This window comes from Typopeltis vanoorti, chromosome 12 (genome assembly GCF_054136105.1).
Source record: "Typopeltis vanoorti isolate ZY-2024b chromosome 12, IOZ_Tvanoo_1.0, whole genome shotgun sequence".
Classification (NCBI taxonomy): domain Eukaryota; kingdom Metazoa; phylum Arthropoda; class Arachnida; order Uropygi; family Thelyphonidae; genus Typopeltis; species Typopeltis vanoorti.
In genome coordinates, this window is record NC_143560.1 from 5,350,827 (window position 1) to 5,366,013 (window position 15,187).

At 35.5% G+C, this 15,187-nt stretch overlaps 1 protein-coding gene across 2 annotated transcripts in view; it reads right to left on the bottom strand.

Annotated features, from left to right (window-relative positions):
- Window positions 1-14,492, bottom strand: part of LOC150100555 (nephrin-like) — a 252,244-nt gene extending 237,752 nt beyond the window's left edge. For both annotated transcript variants that reach the window (XM_090401365.1, XM_090401366.1), the window contains exon 1: window positions 13,945-14,492. In XM_090401365.1, coding sequence (XP_090257491.1) covers window positions 13,945-14,002 — 58 coding nt within the window. In that variant the 5' untranslated portion in view covers window positions 14,003-14,492. The remainder of the gene's footprint in view (window positions 1-13,944) is intronic.
- Window positions 14,493-15,187: the final 695 nt, after the last annotated feature.

Sequence of the window (15,187 nt, forward strand, 5' to 3'; positions counted from 1 at the left end):
AGTAAGTAATCCAGATTTCTTGGATACTACGTTGATTAAGCACAAAGAAAAGGCAGAGACGAAGATTCTCTCAAATCTTGATGTTAATTATGTATATTCTTAGGCTGATTTGTTTTGTTTATTGAAAGCAAAACTCTACTTTAGTAAAGAATATGATTGGAACTAGTTGGAATTATGGTAGAGACCACTGAAGCTACGAGACTAGTATACATGTAATCATTGTGTTCTTCGGCCAGTATATTCTTGGAGAAATCCTGCCTGTTCCATATGAGAAGACGTATAAGTGATACACAAATGAATATTCTTATAAAAGTTTCCCCCCCTTATCAGATGGGAATTGAACACACGTTCTTCTTTCCGGAGGACACTTGTCGTGTCCTAATTTAAACTAAGCTAATGAAATCGATCGATATTTTCTGAATCCAAACAGCTAATTCAGTATTAGATCGGGAACTCAGAGTTCAAATGACAAATTTTGATTCGTATTTTTGAACTTTTTTTATTTATGAGATCTATAAATCCTATTTAATCAAACAGTATTTGAAATTGAATCCTATTAAACTAGAATTATTTGAAATTGAATCCTATTTAACCTACATACGTTTGAAATTCGATCCTATTTAATCTTTCGTTGTTTGAATAGCAATATTTATAGCGACATCCTCAGAAATAAAGACATAAGAAGATTTTCTCCTTTAATTCAAAGATAAACCTACCGGACTTTTTTTTTGTGTGTTTTTGAACTCTTTCCTATTCCATCAATTTAACAAGCATTTATCTTTATAAATTTATTGTGTAATCTTTGTCAGGAAAAATTCCATACTCTATAGGTTCGCAAATTATTGTTGTCTTTTGGTGAGCAGTTCCCACTGCTCACCAAAAGACAACAATAAAAAAAAGCCCACGACAGATGAAGAAAGAAAAAAAAACAGTGCGTAAAATAAATTGAATAAGCACTGTACTTATTTTTGCATCAAAGCCAATAAATATGCATTAAATGGAACAGCGAGCAATAGAAATAAAATGCACAAATCAACTAGGAGTTTTCTACGGGTAGAGCCCGCACGTCAAAACACCCGGATGGTGAGCAAGTGTTCTCGGGTAATTGTATTACCACTTTTAAAATTTCTGAAAATGTTTCCCATGGGAACTCGGTTTGTTCGAAGGATGCGCCCTCTCCGATGTAACAAATGATAAGAGTGGCGCGCGATTGATCTCGTGAGGCTGCAGTTACATTATCAGAATAGACATTTTCTCCACACTCATCTGTCGAAAACGCTTTAACGTGGCAGAGAACGGGCTCGACGCACACAACAGAACGGTGGTAAATGTCACTTGCGGGATCCATAATACGAATACGGAAAATGCTTTAGATAATGGAGATAGCTTTTAACCTGGATTTGTTAATTAAAGATTATGTTATTTCCACTACCACACGTACACTTCGAATTGTACAAAGGGAAATTGGAATACTTCTGCAGATGGCAAAAGGTAATATGTTTTACAAGGTTTCCAAAATTACCATGTTATTTGCGAACAGCTTTAGACTAAATTACCGATATAACAATTGCAGAAAGATATCTATTCAGTATTTAATCATGATAAGAATAAATTTAGCAACATCCATCCTTCCCCGAAGTGCTCGGTAGAACGGATACAGAAAGATAGGCAAGTGGGTAGGTAGGTATGCAATAGAAATTGTCTGAAGCCCAGCGTGATAACTAACTGACGTTTCTCACGTAACTATTTTAACTACGAGTACCAACCTATTTTTCTTTCCATGTACTGACAATATTTTTGAAAAAAAGTATATTTTTATGTTTATTCTTAAGATGCTATCAGTATTTATCCATCCAATTCTGTAGTCAAATACAGCCCGCTTCCATTCCACTGCTGCATCCCTCTAGCGGTATTTGTTCACAAGGCAAATCTACTTGTTTTGAAGGACGAAAAACCGACTTTCCAGCAATTCAATAATCAACAGATTAATTTGAAATTAAAATAAAACTCGTGGCTGAACGTTCAGTTTCAAGATTTCTCATTTTTTGTTATTATAAAATAGTCTATGCCTAGCTAATCAGTTAAAATGAAATTTTCGTGTGTAGTGTAAAATCTGTGGTGGTGATTTTAATATTTCTGAACTGGATACCTTAGTGCCTTGCAATTTTATTGAAGAATTTCAGTCTAAAAACATCTGCTCAAGGTAAGCCATTATCTCATTTTAAAGATAGTTTATATCTTCTATTCTGGAAGTTTCACAAAAAAATAAATAAAAATAAAAAAATAAATAAAACATTAATATATTCAGATTATTCGTCGGATTCCTTCTCAGACCGGTTTTCTTTTCTCCTGCAAAAATGAATCGACTAAAGTAAAAGATTTACTTATGAAATACGTGGCATCCTAGTAAAATATTTTAATGCTGCAACGCACTTCTTTAAAGCTAAGATCTTTTATAAATCCTGGAAATCGCAGATCTTGTACCCATAATTGTTAAATTGTGTATAAACACAAAACCATCTCCTATATAGGAGAGTCCAAAATCGGTTTCGTATTTATTTCATTTTATTTATTTATTTACTTTTTATAATTTCCGGCTTTTCACAACATAATTTTATCACCTCAGTATATCATGAGGAAATACATCCCATAATTCTCTTCCACCCCTTAACTGCCGGAAGGAGCAGTTTGTTCCATTATTTAAAATGAACAGAGAACTCTGTTAGGAGCAATGCCGTCCCCGCAGTTGTGCGACTGTCATTTGAGTAATTCCCTTAAGGGCGACATGGTTGCCGAGCTAGAGAGTGAAGAGTATCAGTTGGCAAATCATCTCAAGTGATTCTACAGTGAAAGGTGTTCGGTGACACTTCGTATATTAGGCAAATGCATCACATAAACGATTTTTGAACTCTACGCTCTCTCGCCTAGGGCGTCACCGTTCACTTTGCTGGCGATTATAGGGTGGCTTCCGGGAAAGACGGGTAAAAAAAAAATAGAAAGAGAGAGAGAGAGAGAGATGGGCATTGTGAATTTTTAAACCCTTCACAAAGTTCACCTTTATTGATGAAAGATTCAAAATTCAAAATCAAATGCATTAATTATTTTATAGCGTCCCTGCGCACGCACACACACACACACACACACACACACACACACACACACACACACACACACACACACACACACACACACACACGTGGCTCTCAACCTAATTGTAATACTCAAGAAATTTAATTTCTTGAGTATTACAATCTAATACAATCTAATACTAATAAAGGAATTTAGTATTAATATTTTAATACTAAATTCCTTAAATCCCACAGTTCTTTTTCTATTTCAATATTTGAATTTCGTTTAAATTGTTATGTATCTTTTCAAAAAGGAGCCCGCTGTGCGCTAGAACCTAATGGAGCTCCATGTGACACATTATTTATTCAATGGACAGTGAAATTTCATTTTTATCTCATTTCACAAAAAATATTTTTTATTTCTTGCTGAGTTTTAACTTGCTCCATCTTTCCTTCCTGAATATCTGATGTTTCGTCATCCATCCTTCTTCATAAGTGAACCTTGTGTAAAATACAACTTGCAAATACAAAAGATAATTTCAATGCTGAAACGAACGTTCACATGTAAAGATAAGGATGTTATTTTGCCTCTTTACAAGGCCTTGATAAGACCTCACTTGGACTATTGTACGCAGGTCTGGTCTCCTGCATTCCGTTGTGATTCTGATATATTGGAGAGAGTACAAAGGAGAGTGCTAAAAATGATATCAGGATTCTGAAGACAGATTGAGAAGTTATAGACTGCAGACACAAGCAAACAGGAGAAAGAGGGGTGATATGATTGAGACTTACAAACTTCTGAAAGGGTAAAACAGGATTTCAATTGATGGAATTTTTCAATTTATGGAGGGTGGAGAAAAGACCAGGGCATCCTTGGAAGCTGAGAATGAATACTGCTAAGAAGGGGATGAGGGTTAGATGTTTCTCTGAGAGGGTGGTGCGTGATCGGAATAGATTGCCATTAGATGTTGGGAGTGCAAGCAGTGAGAATGAATTCAAGAATAAGTATGATAGCTGGTGTGTGTGTGTGTGTGTAGTATGTGCCTCCCCCCACCTCGATGAGTCCCTGACACATTATTATTAATTTTTTTTTATTGCTAATTCTTTATTGATTGCTAAAATATTTATACATACAATAAACATCATGTGTGACATTGCACCTTATAATTTTACAGAGTTCAGCACTAAGTGCTGCAATTCCTACATTGGATTTCAATTAAAATTTTTAATAATACTTTTTTGCCTTTATATTATGTATTTACAACACATGTTCTTCTAATATTAACAATGAAGATTATACAGAATTTTTTGTATAATTTTTTATTTTTTATTTTATTTTATTTTATTTTTTAAGTTTGAGAAAGAGTGATTATACATACAAATTTCTGCATTTGCTTATAAGGATTACGTGTAGATGAGTGAGGCAAGTTAATCCCACCTACTTCGAAGCTTGGGTTAGCTTTTATGAAGAGAGTGGGATTTAACCTTCACTATTTGTGTTGTTGCTACTGTTTAATAATAATAATAATAATAAATCCATTTCCACAATTGGGACAAAAATTATTAAAATCATCAAAGGACGTCCGTCTGTTCTCTGACTGGTCTGCATATTTTGCAGAATTAAAAACCCGAAAGTTTGTGAGAAAAGCTCTTCCACCACCGCACGAGATTAATTCTTGGCTTATGGTGAAAATCGCTATAAACATTCCTCTCGTAGAAGAGAATTTGGATCTCTTCCTACATAATTAAGAAGGTAGAGCATGTTTCATTTTTGATCATGCTTATAATAACGTTTATTATACTATATGGAGCTTTGTGTTCTTATTTTTGTAATGCAAATCTAACTTTTTGGTCAAGTTGCTTACAATTAACGTACAAGGAACCGAGGTAAGACGAAGATTTATTATTATTATTATTATTATTATTATTATTAGATATCTCTACGGAGTCAGGAACTCATCGAGATAGCAACATATCCGCACCATTCATTATACATATTCTTGAATGATTCACGCGATTTGCACACACATCCAATGGCAATCCATTCCAATCATGCATCTATGAGAGAAAAATCTAGCCCCACCCACTTCCTGACGGCATTCATTCTCAACATGCTCGTCAAGGATACCCTTTCGTCCTTGCTTCACTCACCATAAAATGAAAAATTCCATCTACTGACCCTTTCAGAAATTTGTAAGTCTCAAACATATTACCCCTCTTTCTCCTATTTGCTAACGTCTGCTGTCTGTAAATTCTCAAGCTGTCTTCATGATCAGTATTCCACAATCCTTATATCATTTGAACACTCTATTCTTTGCACACTCTCTCCACCATGTAAAAATCACAACGGAAACTAGGAGACCAAACCTGCGCACAAAACTCCAAGTGAGGTCTTATCAAGACCTTGTAAAGAGGCAAAACGACTTCCTCATTTTCACATGTCAAAGTTTGTTTCAGCATCTGAGTTGTATTTGCAAGCTTTGCTATATGGACTTTGAACGTCAAGTTCCTATCTACTAACACTCCAAGATCCCTAGCCTGATCAATTTCTTCTAGCGTAATACCACTAATATATGACATTGGATATCTCATCACAACAAAGTGCATGACTTTGGATTTAGTACCAATGACCTGAAAGCCATTTTCCCATGCCCACAATTCCATCCTATTCAAACCATTCTGCTGCCTGACACTCGTATTCCTGATTAGCATACCTATCTTTGCATCATCAGTAAACAGCTCTATGTCGCATGTCAAATCCCAATGCCATTAATGTATAAATTGAATAACAATGGATCAAGAACTGATCCTTATGGCATACCACTGTTTACCTTAAATCTTGCAGACTCCCATCCCATTAATCCACTTCGTGATATCTGCTAGTCAGCATCCTCTTATCCACGCCAATATTTTGTAATCCAATCCAATCCCATATTCTCCAATTTATGCAACGGTTTTCCATGCCGTATTCAGTCAAAAGCCTTTAAAATCCAGAGGTATCATGGTGGATCCATTCCACTTGCCTCACTCAACATGCTAATTGGAAAGTATAGTTTCCTCTCTCAACCCTTTTCTGAATGCGAGTCCTATCTAACTTTTCCCAAACCTTCACCAACACTTCAAAGCATATAGGTCGATAGTCAAATACAGCTGTCTTTGCACCACACTTAAGTATACTATGAGGGGGAGTCACAAAAGTAAAGAGCCTATTGTGATAGTTCTCCATTCACAAGAGATGAAAAAATAAAGTGAAAACTTCAAACATTGTTTTTCACTTTATTTCCATACACTGTTTCTCAACACTATCTTCCAACCGCTTAATAAGTTTTTCAAAACCGCCGGAGTAAAACTGGCGGTTTTAGGAAATAACCAGAAATCCGATGGAGTCAATTCCACTCTAGGAAGAGTATTCCGCAGTTTGAAATCTTATCTCTTCGGACTCATATACGGTCTGGTGTTGCTATGTCGCAAATGCGATGACTACTCCTCTGCATGAACAGAATTAATTCTTGTTTCAACTTTCTCAGTCTTAACATAGTTTTGTGAATCAATCACCATCCTTTTCTCAAACATTTCTGATAAAAGACACTTTTGATGTCCAAAAAGATTGTTAGTGTGTATTTAACGACAGGAGGCTCATCTTTGAACTTTTTTGATCCCAGTAGGGTAGAGCAGGAATACTCAATGGACTGAAGTTTCATTTCGTGGTCATAATGATTGACCTGACTTTCGTCTCCAGTGACTATTTTGTGCAGGAACGAACTGCCATCGCTTCTAGCTTCGTTTTCTCTATCAGCTGAGGAGAAAACGAAGTGAGAACTTGTGCAACGAATATTAACGTTGCACAAGTCAACCAATGGGTTGACTTGTGCAACGTTAATATTCTATTTCGGCGCTAGTGATCTCTGACTCATTTGCTGGTTTTCTACATAGATGAAAATCATCTACAGTGGTTGCTGCTCACTTCTAATATCAATTCTGCTATGTTTGTTTCCTGTTCCTCATACCAAACGATGTGCAGTATTCACATCTACAGCTGTGTCACTATAAAAACCTTGCAGTCAGCAGTGAATTTCCATTGTAATCACATTTTCATTCATCAAGAATTCATTGACTGGGTGCTGTTCACATCTTTTGGTAGACTTAAGAGTTCTCCATTGTGTACGCCATAACATGAGAAATACAACTGCGATCGTACATTACTGTTTACTAAACTGTAGTGAAGGGATGGAGTAACCAAACACATTTCAAGGCCATTCTGAAACTCCAAACAACTGGACAGTATTTCACTTTCTGTCAGCTATATCTGAATAAGACTGGAAAATATTCTCTGCGTCCTTGATGGAACTGAACTCGGTTTTACTAATCAAGACGGTAGGACAAGGATTTTTTCCCATCTCTGCTAAGGATACTATCTCTTTCTCTCTATCGTTTTGTATCTTTTAAGAAATTTAAGAAATTTGTATATTTTAAGAAATTCAATTTCTATCTTTTAAGAAAAGATACAAATTAAATTGCAGCTTTTGAACATAAAGAATTATATGGAAAAGGTCATATAAAGGTCGAACACATTAAAAGAATCCGATCATGGAATAAAAGAATCTCAGAAAAATTCTAAAAGAAAAATGTTTTATTTCCCAGTCATTTAGAAACACTCAGTAGAGATCCCTTTAAAAATCAATCGGGGATTGCTAACTACGTTTTGAAATTCAACCTCCAGCAGGCTACAATTCTTTACCACTAGAATTTTTCCGTGTAGGTCTTATCTGCGACCTTAAACAAGCACTTGTTTCGCTATCTATTTATACGTCTATTCGTCGACTACCCAATTCCTCTTTCCATCTACCCCCCACCCCACCCCATATATGTGTGCGCGCGTACTCAGCGCGTGACGATAGGTTGTAAAATTTTCCGCAATCGATAACAGGAGATAAAAAAAAAAGATCTCTCCTGTGCGGCCATAGTTTTCTTTCTGTCGTATCTCTAGTTCGATCAGGGATGATAATCGAGGCCTAGTGAATACATTCCCCGTTAAAGCTGTGTTCTTCGATCAATTTTATCGCAGACGACAGGGTTCGGAAAGGGGTAGGAAAGGAGAACAACTTCGATTAGACACTGGAGACGAGAAATAAATAGTTTTGCTAAGTCTGCAAAGAAATATCATTACTCGTGGACCTTGGTGGACTTCAGTAGATAAAAATATACAGAAATATCTACCATTAGCCAGAAATGACTTAGAGATAAGTAAATGTCCTGGTAGCAATTATCTTTTCAACATCGCAAGAATCGATATGTAAATGGACAAATGAAAGACAGAAATTCTTGGTTGAATTTGGTTTCTTCCATATCGCATTTCTCTGAAATTCTTAAAGAAACCATTTGGTTTTCTTTAAGAATATTAAAATGATTCGCATTTTCTTTCAGTAGTTAATGCACGGTCAAAAGAATCACGTTCCATCCGAGATGGAACGTGATTTATTTTTAATCATGGTAGAGGAATACGTGATATATGTGTCTTCAGCAAGCTTAACTATTTCGTTGACTGATTGTTGGATTAGCCTTTTGGTGTATTTTGTATGTAAATTGCTTCTATGTGTGTTCTTTGGCTGGTTTGAATGTTTTACAAGATAAAACATCTGAGTTTTGCGGAGTAAGCACCGTAACCCACCTCTGTATAAGACCAATTAATTCTTTTCCATTTGAAAGTGCTTTATGAATGGTCCTAAATGGAGATGCAAAACGCTTTTTAGATTGTTTCTATTCTAGAGTAAACATAAAGTGTGCGTGTGTGTGTGTGTGTGCGTGCGTGTGTGTGTGTGTGTGTGTGTGTGTGTGTATGTGTGTGTGCGTGTGTGCGTGCGTGCGTGCGTGTGGGTGGGTGGGTGGGTGGGTGGATTAGTTATTGTTTGTCTCGTCAGTCAAACGAAAAATGCAATTCCAGTACAAAATAACAAGAATGCATTTCAGTGAAAACAGATAACTGGGTTAATTACCATAATTTATGTTAATGGTAGGCAAATTGTTTACTGCTGCAACAGTTTCCGCTGACCTGCAAAACAGTACTGCACTAGACTTTTAATGAAGCACCCGAACAAAACGAACTGGCCAAGTATACTATGATGAGCTCGGTAATAATAGATCAAATCAAGAATTAATTGATTATGAATATTTTTTCGATATGAAAGTTGTGTTGTTCAGAATTTACTTAAGAACGAAATGAAGCTTACAAGATAGATTAAGTGTAACATTTAATTCACCTTTTCGGAGCGATTTTGTTCATTGATTACTTGATGAGATGGAAGAATGGATAACACATACAGCAGTCTCCAGTGTGGTCATGAGTATCGGACAGATGTTCCTTTCCGCATCGTTTCTGCCTTAAGAGGAGTATAGGAAAAATTTCATGGGAAATATTTTCCCTTAATTTTTTTTGGAAGTATATTGCACACAATTAGGAAAAAAGTTAAGAATAAATACAGAAATGCAGATTGATATTCATGTGCTTTCTAATTTAAATGGTTTACGAACTACTCAATAGCTACGTAAAGAGGCCGACTGACCTGCGACCTTCAATTACATTGAAGTTGAAACTCACCTTTTCGAGTATCATTACAAATAACTTATGGATCAGAATGTATGTTTTATAACTTTTTCTAGGACCTTTTACCACAATGAAGATTACTTTTATAATATCCAAAGTTGAATTCCGTGAAAAAAAACGGTATACGTTTTGTATTAACGTAAAAAACTCGATGCATTTTGCGTACCATTTGCATACGACTGGAGAAAACTTTACTAGATCAACATATTTTAGTTTCCATAGCAACAGATCAGTTAAATGTTTTACATTTTTATTGCCTAATTCCAATGATCGATGTACTGGTTCAGCAAGAATTGGAAGTGTGTGTTCTTCAAATCATTATGTGCACTTAGTTCTTCGCCGTATTATTGTTCAGGGGATATTATATTTAGCATTTTCTCATTATCCAAGAAATAATATGAAGTATAGTTTGGAAGAAACGTCGAGTATTCAATAGATTTGTAAGCTGTTGTATCTTGGCTATCTAGATATTCATTTATTTGCATTTCTTAACAAGTAGTGACCGAATGATCTCACACGCCTTCTCCCATTTATATTGTCAAGGGATCTGTTTATTCCCACTGGCAATTTTTCTACTGAAATCACTTATCTACAGCCCGAGAGAAGACGGTAAGGACAGTCTTCAACAGCCAGCAACGCTTAGTAAAAGAAATGAAAGATCTTTCATTTCTTTTAGCAACAACAACAGCCACGTCAGTTAAAATCATGTAACAAAAGCTAAGTACTACTTTTGTCTTTTTCTTCATTACGCATTAAGGAAACCTGCGAATGTCTTTGTTTACTAAAACAGATTAGCCAAAGAAACAAGTCTTGAGTATCAATTCTTTAAACAATAAAACCCCCCTCTCTGTCTCTCACTCACACACACACACGGCCATAATATTGGCTCCCACAAGTACCATTGACAGAAATAATCAAACTTGCTGTGCTGATAGAAACAAGACAAAATAGCCTGTCTTAAAGATTGTTGGCATTAACTTTCCATAGAACGGTAGCTTTCTTAACTCGCTACAAGCTCAAAATTAAGGATGATAAAATCTTTTGAAGTACATGATCTTATTCTCTTTTCATTGGTGGCATAGCATTCAAAGGCAAATGAGTAAAATATAAATGCCTAGTAGTACAGAGACTTTGGTTGGTTGTGTTAGTTACAGCCGCCTCGTTGCCTAGAGTCCTATTAAACTTTATTCACACGTTCATAGCAGCTAGAAATAATTGCATATTTTTTTACTTAAATTAGTGCACTAAAAGTATCCTAAAAAAATTAAAATTGTCTTTACAGTTTTGGTCTGTAATTCAAGATTCGCTAAAAGTTAACGATTTAATTTTTTTTCTTTGCAGAAATAAAAATCGGAAGAAATCTCTCGCAATATTGAGACATTTTCATAGCCTCGGAGATTTTAATTCGAATAATTCATAAGATAATTAAATGAACTAATTTTTAAATCAGTGACGTCATTCTGATTAAAAGAATTGTTCATGTTATGAACTGGGATAGTTTCGATTAAGTATTTTAATATTTAACATTCCTTTTATTAATCGGTTTATCATTCTATAATAATAACAGATCCTCAGAGAAAGTCTATTGATCCACGTGATCTTCTACTAATGATAAGTTTTCCTACTGCTATTATGTTAACTTGATATGATAGAGAAATGTTCTAGTTTTATTCCTCAACCAATCTGTGTCCAACAGTCTTCTCATTATCTATCTTAAACAATTCTGAAAGGAAAAACTATAAATAAAACAAAAATTGATGATATAAAAAACGAGTTTCTTCATCGCTCTGACAAAAGTCATGCACGGACAGAAAGAAAGTAATACTACTTACGACTTTTTCCCCTTTTATTGCAGATGAGATGGAATACATATTAACTTTGCGTTAAACTCAATAACTACTGTAGTTTCATCAATTAATATGGTCATATTAACGAGGAGTAAAGAATCAGCTTTGTTATTTAGTAGCCTCAAGCTTTCCTTGGAAGGTTAGGAATGTGTGGAGTGACAATAATGGTTAATAGTTGGACTTTATCTCAATTGAAATAAAAATATTGCCATTCGCAACACAATTTTGTTATATTCAAGTCAAAGAGGGGGAAACGGAAACTTCTGTCACATTTTTTCTTACCCCTACACGTTTATTTTAATTGAAAATTTGTTGTTAAAGTTTCGTCACTGAAGGTTTTTGGACATCGGTTCTTAGCTTCTATTTCAAGTCTTTTAAAATAGAACTCTTCAATCGGTACTAATCGAATGTCATCATCAGAGATGCAAAATTAACGTCTAATGTGATGATGAAATTATAAAAGTTGACTGTATTGTTATGGCCACAACAAATATTTGGGAGCGACATGCAACTCATCAAGTGCTTAACAAGCCTATTATTATGCACTCCTTCTCCCAATTAGCGAATAATGCTCCTAAATGATTTCAAACACTTATTCAAGCGTTGCTAAATGATAATTAGAATGCAGAAAGCATTAAAAATAGCTCGCGTCATTCGTTTTCGATTATGGAATTCCAAATATTTCAAGTTATCAACCTAGAGGTGGATGGGTTTTAACCTTTTGAAGATTGTTCTCAACGTCTTTGTATCTCTGCTCCAAGCAGCACAAACTCCCGCATGTTTTACTCCAAAGGTTTTACCAATCTTAAGTTTAACTAAAGCAGTAGTCATTCAGTCAATTAAATTGCCACTAATTATCATACAAACGTAACCTGAACTATGAAACCATTTCACTCAGATTCATCATACTTTATGCCGATCCAAATCTTGATGTAATTTAAATAAGAATATTTAGAAGTATAACCACACCATCCGAAAGTTCTATCCATCAACAGAAGTATTAGAAACGCTTTTGGAGGTGTTTCGATTCTCATGACATCATATAATAAAACAGTCGTGACTTCAGTTGACGTTTGAGTTTGGCTAATCAGCGATTAATTTTAGTATTTCTGTCACAAATTAAGTTTTTTTATAACACCAAAATACTTAGCAGAAGCGAGGATAGCCCTGTGGATCCGCATAATATACGAAAAGTATCATCACAATAGAAAACAAGAGATAGTTATTTGAAAATAGTTAAAGCAATAAACATTAATGAAATACGGACATTACAGATGACATCGAGTGTGTTGTATTTGAATCTAAATACTAGAAATGACTAAACAGCAACATTTAGATTTAGAAAATTATTAAACCTTCGGATTTTTGACTTTCGTATTAAAAAACTGTGATTTCTCCGCTATTTCTAACCAAAGTCAGTAAATGGAAATTTATGAACATTTTGATAATTTATGAAAATGTATAATATTACATATTAATGTAGTATATAAGGGCAAGGAATGAAATAAAGAGAGAGAAAGTCATAAGTTCAATTTACTAACTTATATTTTAAGCATCTAAGAACTTTTGGGATAAAGAAATACTTAAACATCGTATCATTTGGCATTAATTGTTCTTCCCACACCCTTTTCAGTACTTAATAGTATGCATTTTTGTCGATTCAGTCTTTTCTACTTTTAATAATAGTTGAGAGACAAAAGTTTCTCTCTCTCTCTCTCTCTCTCTCTCTCTCTCTCTCTCTCTCTCTCTCTCTCTCTCTCTCTCTCTCTCTTCCGTGATTCTGCTGAAACGGTCTCTTAATCTATTCCACAGTCTCCTCTTCCTCTGCGATTATTTTACAAAGCAGTTAAACGTGAGAATTCCAGCAGATGCCAAAATTGCTAAAGTTATTGGAGCTATAAAGCGGAAGAGAGCGAATTCGAGAAAGCCTTAACCGTCCATTGGCTACGCCGACCGAGGTGTGTTGCAGTAATCGACTGGTGAATGAACCTTGGGGTTGTTTGCAAGTCGATATTTTAAATCAGCGGACAGTTGCTTATGAAATATCAACACTTCCGCCAGTAAGAACACCCACGAGCTTGAATGCATTTCATCTACACGATGATTAAGGTATAGGAGGATAATCAAACGTCCTAATACGTAGAAAAACCGGTGAGATATTGTTCTTAAAAGCTTTCCTAGAGAATTCCAGTTGAAATTCTCTTCTGCAAGCTCATCACAAAACCTTAAAGAATCTTAGAAAGTTCTGGATTCACTTTGGAGTATATTACAACAAATTAAACGTTACCTTTTCTCTAGTTTGTTGGATACAGCTTTGTATAATGTTAGTCCTAACGACAGTCATTAATGTATATAAACTTTTGAATTTGTTTCAAAGTATAAAAGGCCACTAAACGCTTCGCATTTTTCTCCACCAACAGCTACTTACCTTTATCTCTTAATAGAAGCAGAGTGACAATAACGAAGGTGTGGATCCGTGCAGGCATCCTGAACAGAAATGTCGAAGGAAACGCCGTTCACGATCTAATGGTCCGTCGTTTTCGAAGGAGGGAGGGGTCGTAAACCCGACAACACAACACAATAAAAAAAAACAAGAAAAAAAAAACTGCACCTTGAGAAGTAATATTTGACTACGTTACAGTGTCAGCACCATCAGGCACTTTCCTCCTTCACACACACTTTATCCATGCTAGCCTCGGTAGGACACAGGCTGCCGACGTGGTCGTTGCACGAGGAGAGGAACGGGCAGTGTCGGCTGAGAACATACCTGAAATCTTGGAAAAGGAGGTTTCGGAAGTGGAAGAAAAAAAATAAATCGCTTTTTCTTCTTCTTCTTCTTCTCTTTCTGTTTGACTGTGCGTTTCTTCGCCGTAAAGGAAAAGTCGTTTTAAAAAGGGGGCGATTATTGATTTTTCTCCAAGCGACGAGCCAGTGAAACAAGATAGCGAGAGCGAGGTTGAGCTAGCGCGCGCGCTCTCTCTCTCTATTCTCTCCACACGCGGACACCCTTTCGTATATTCGGACACAGCCAGCTCTGAACAGCTCCACTCGGCGCACTGCGGTAGTCGTTGCCGTTACAAACTACAGCCAGGTCACGTGGTATGACGTGATGCTCCTCTAAGTCACTTTCTTTCGTCTGGGCGTTCATCTCCGGGAACCTCGACTTTGACAGAAAGCGGGGTTTTCGTTTTATTCAATAAAATGCAATTCAGCGTAAAAACTGATAACATTATTCAACAGGAGAACGAATAAAATAAAAAAAAACATTAAAAATTGATAAACGTTATTTCTGATAACACAGGATTAAAAAAAAAAGTAAAAAAAAATCTCTTGTGGCACATCCGATCAGCTCTATCTAACTTGCTTATATTTGAAACTATATTTTTCTTGAGAGAAGCGACATCTACCGATCGTAATACGATTTCCTAAATAAATATTATAGAATGAATCCAGAATATAAAGCAAATAATGTTAGCGGTATTTGGGAGGCTATTTCTTCCATGAAAGCGAATATCTAGCGAGAAAATGTCACTATTTTTGATCCGGGCATTACTTATACATTTAGAAATCACGGAACTTCGTCATATTGTGTAACGCTATGTAAATTAATTGTACTATGATGTTCACCTAATTAAACGCAGAAATAAATAGTATTAATAAATAAATATATA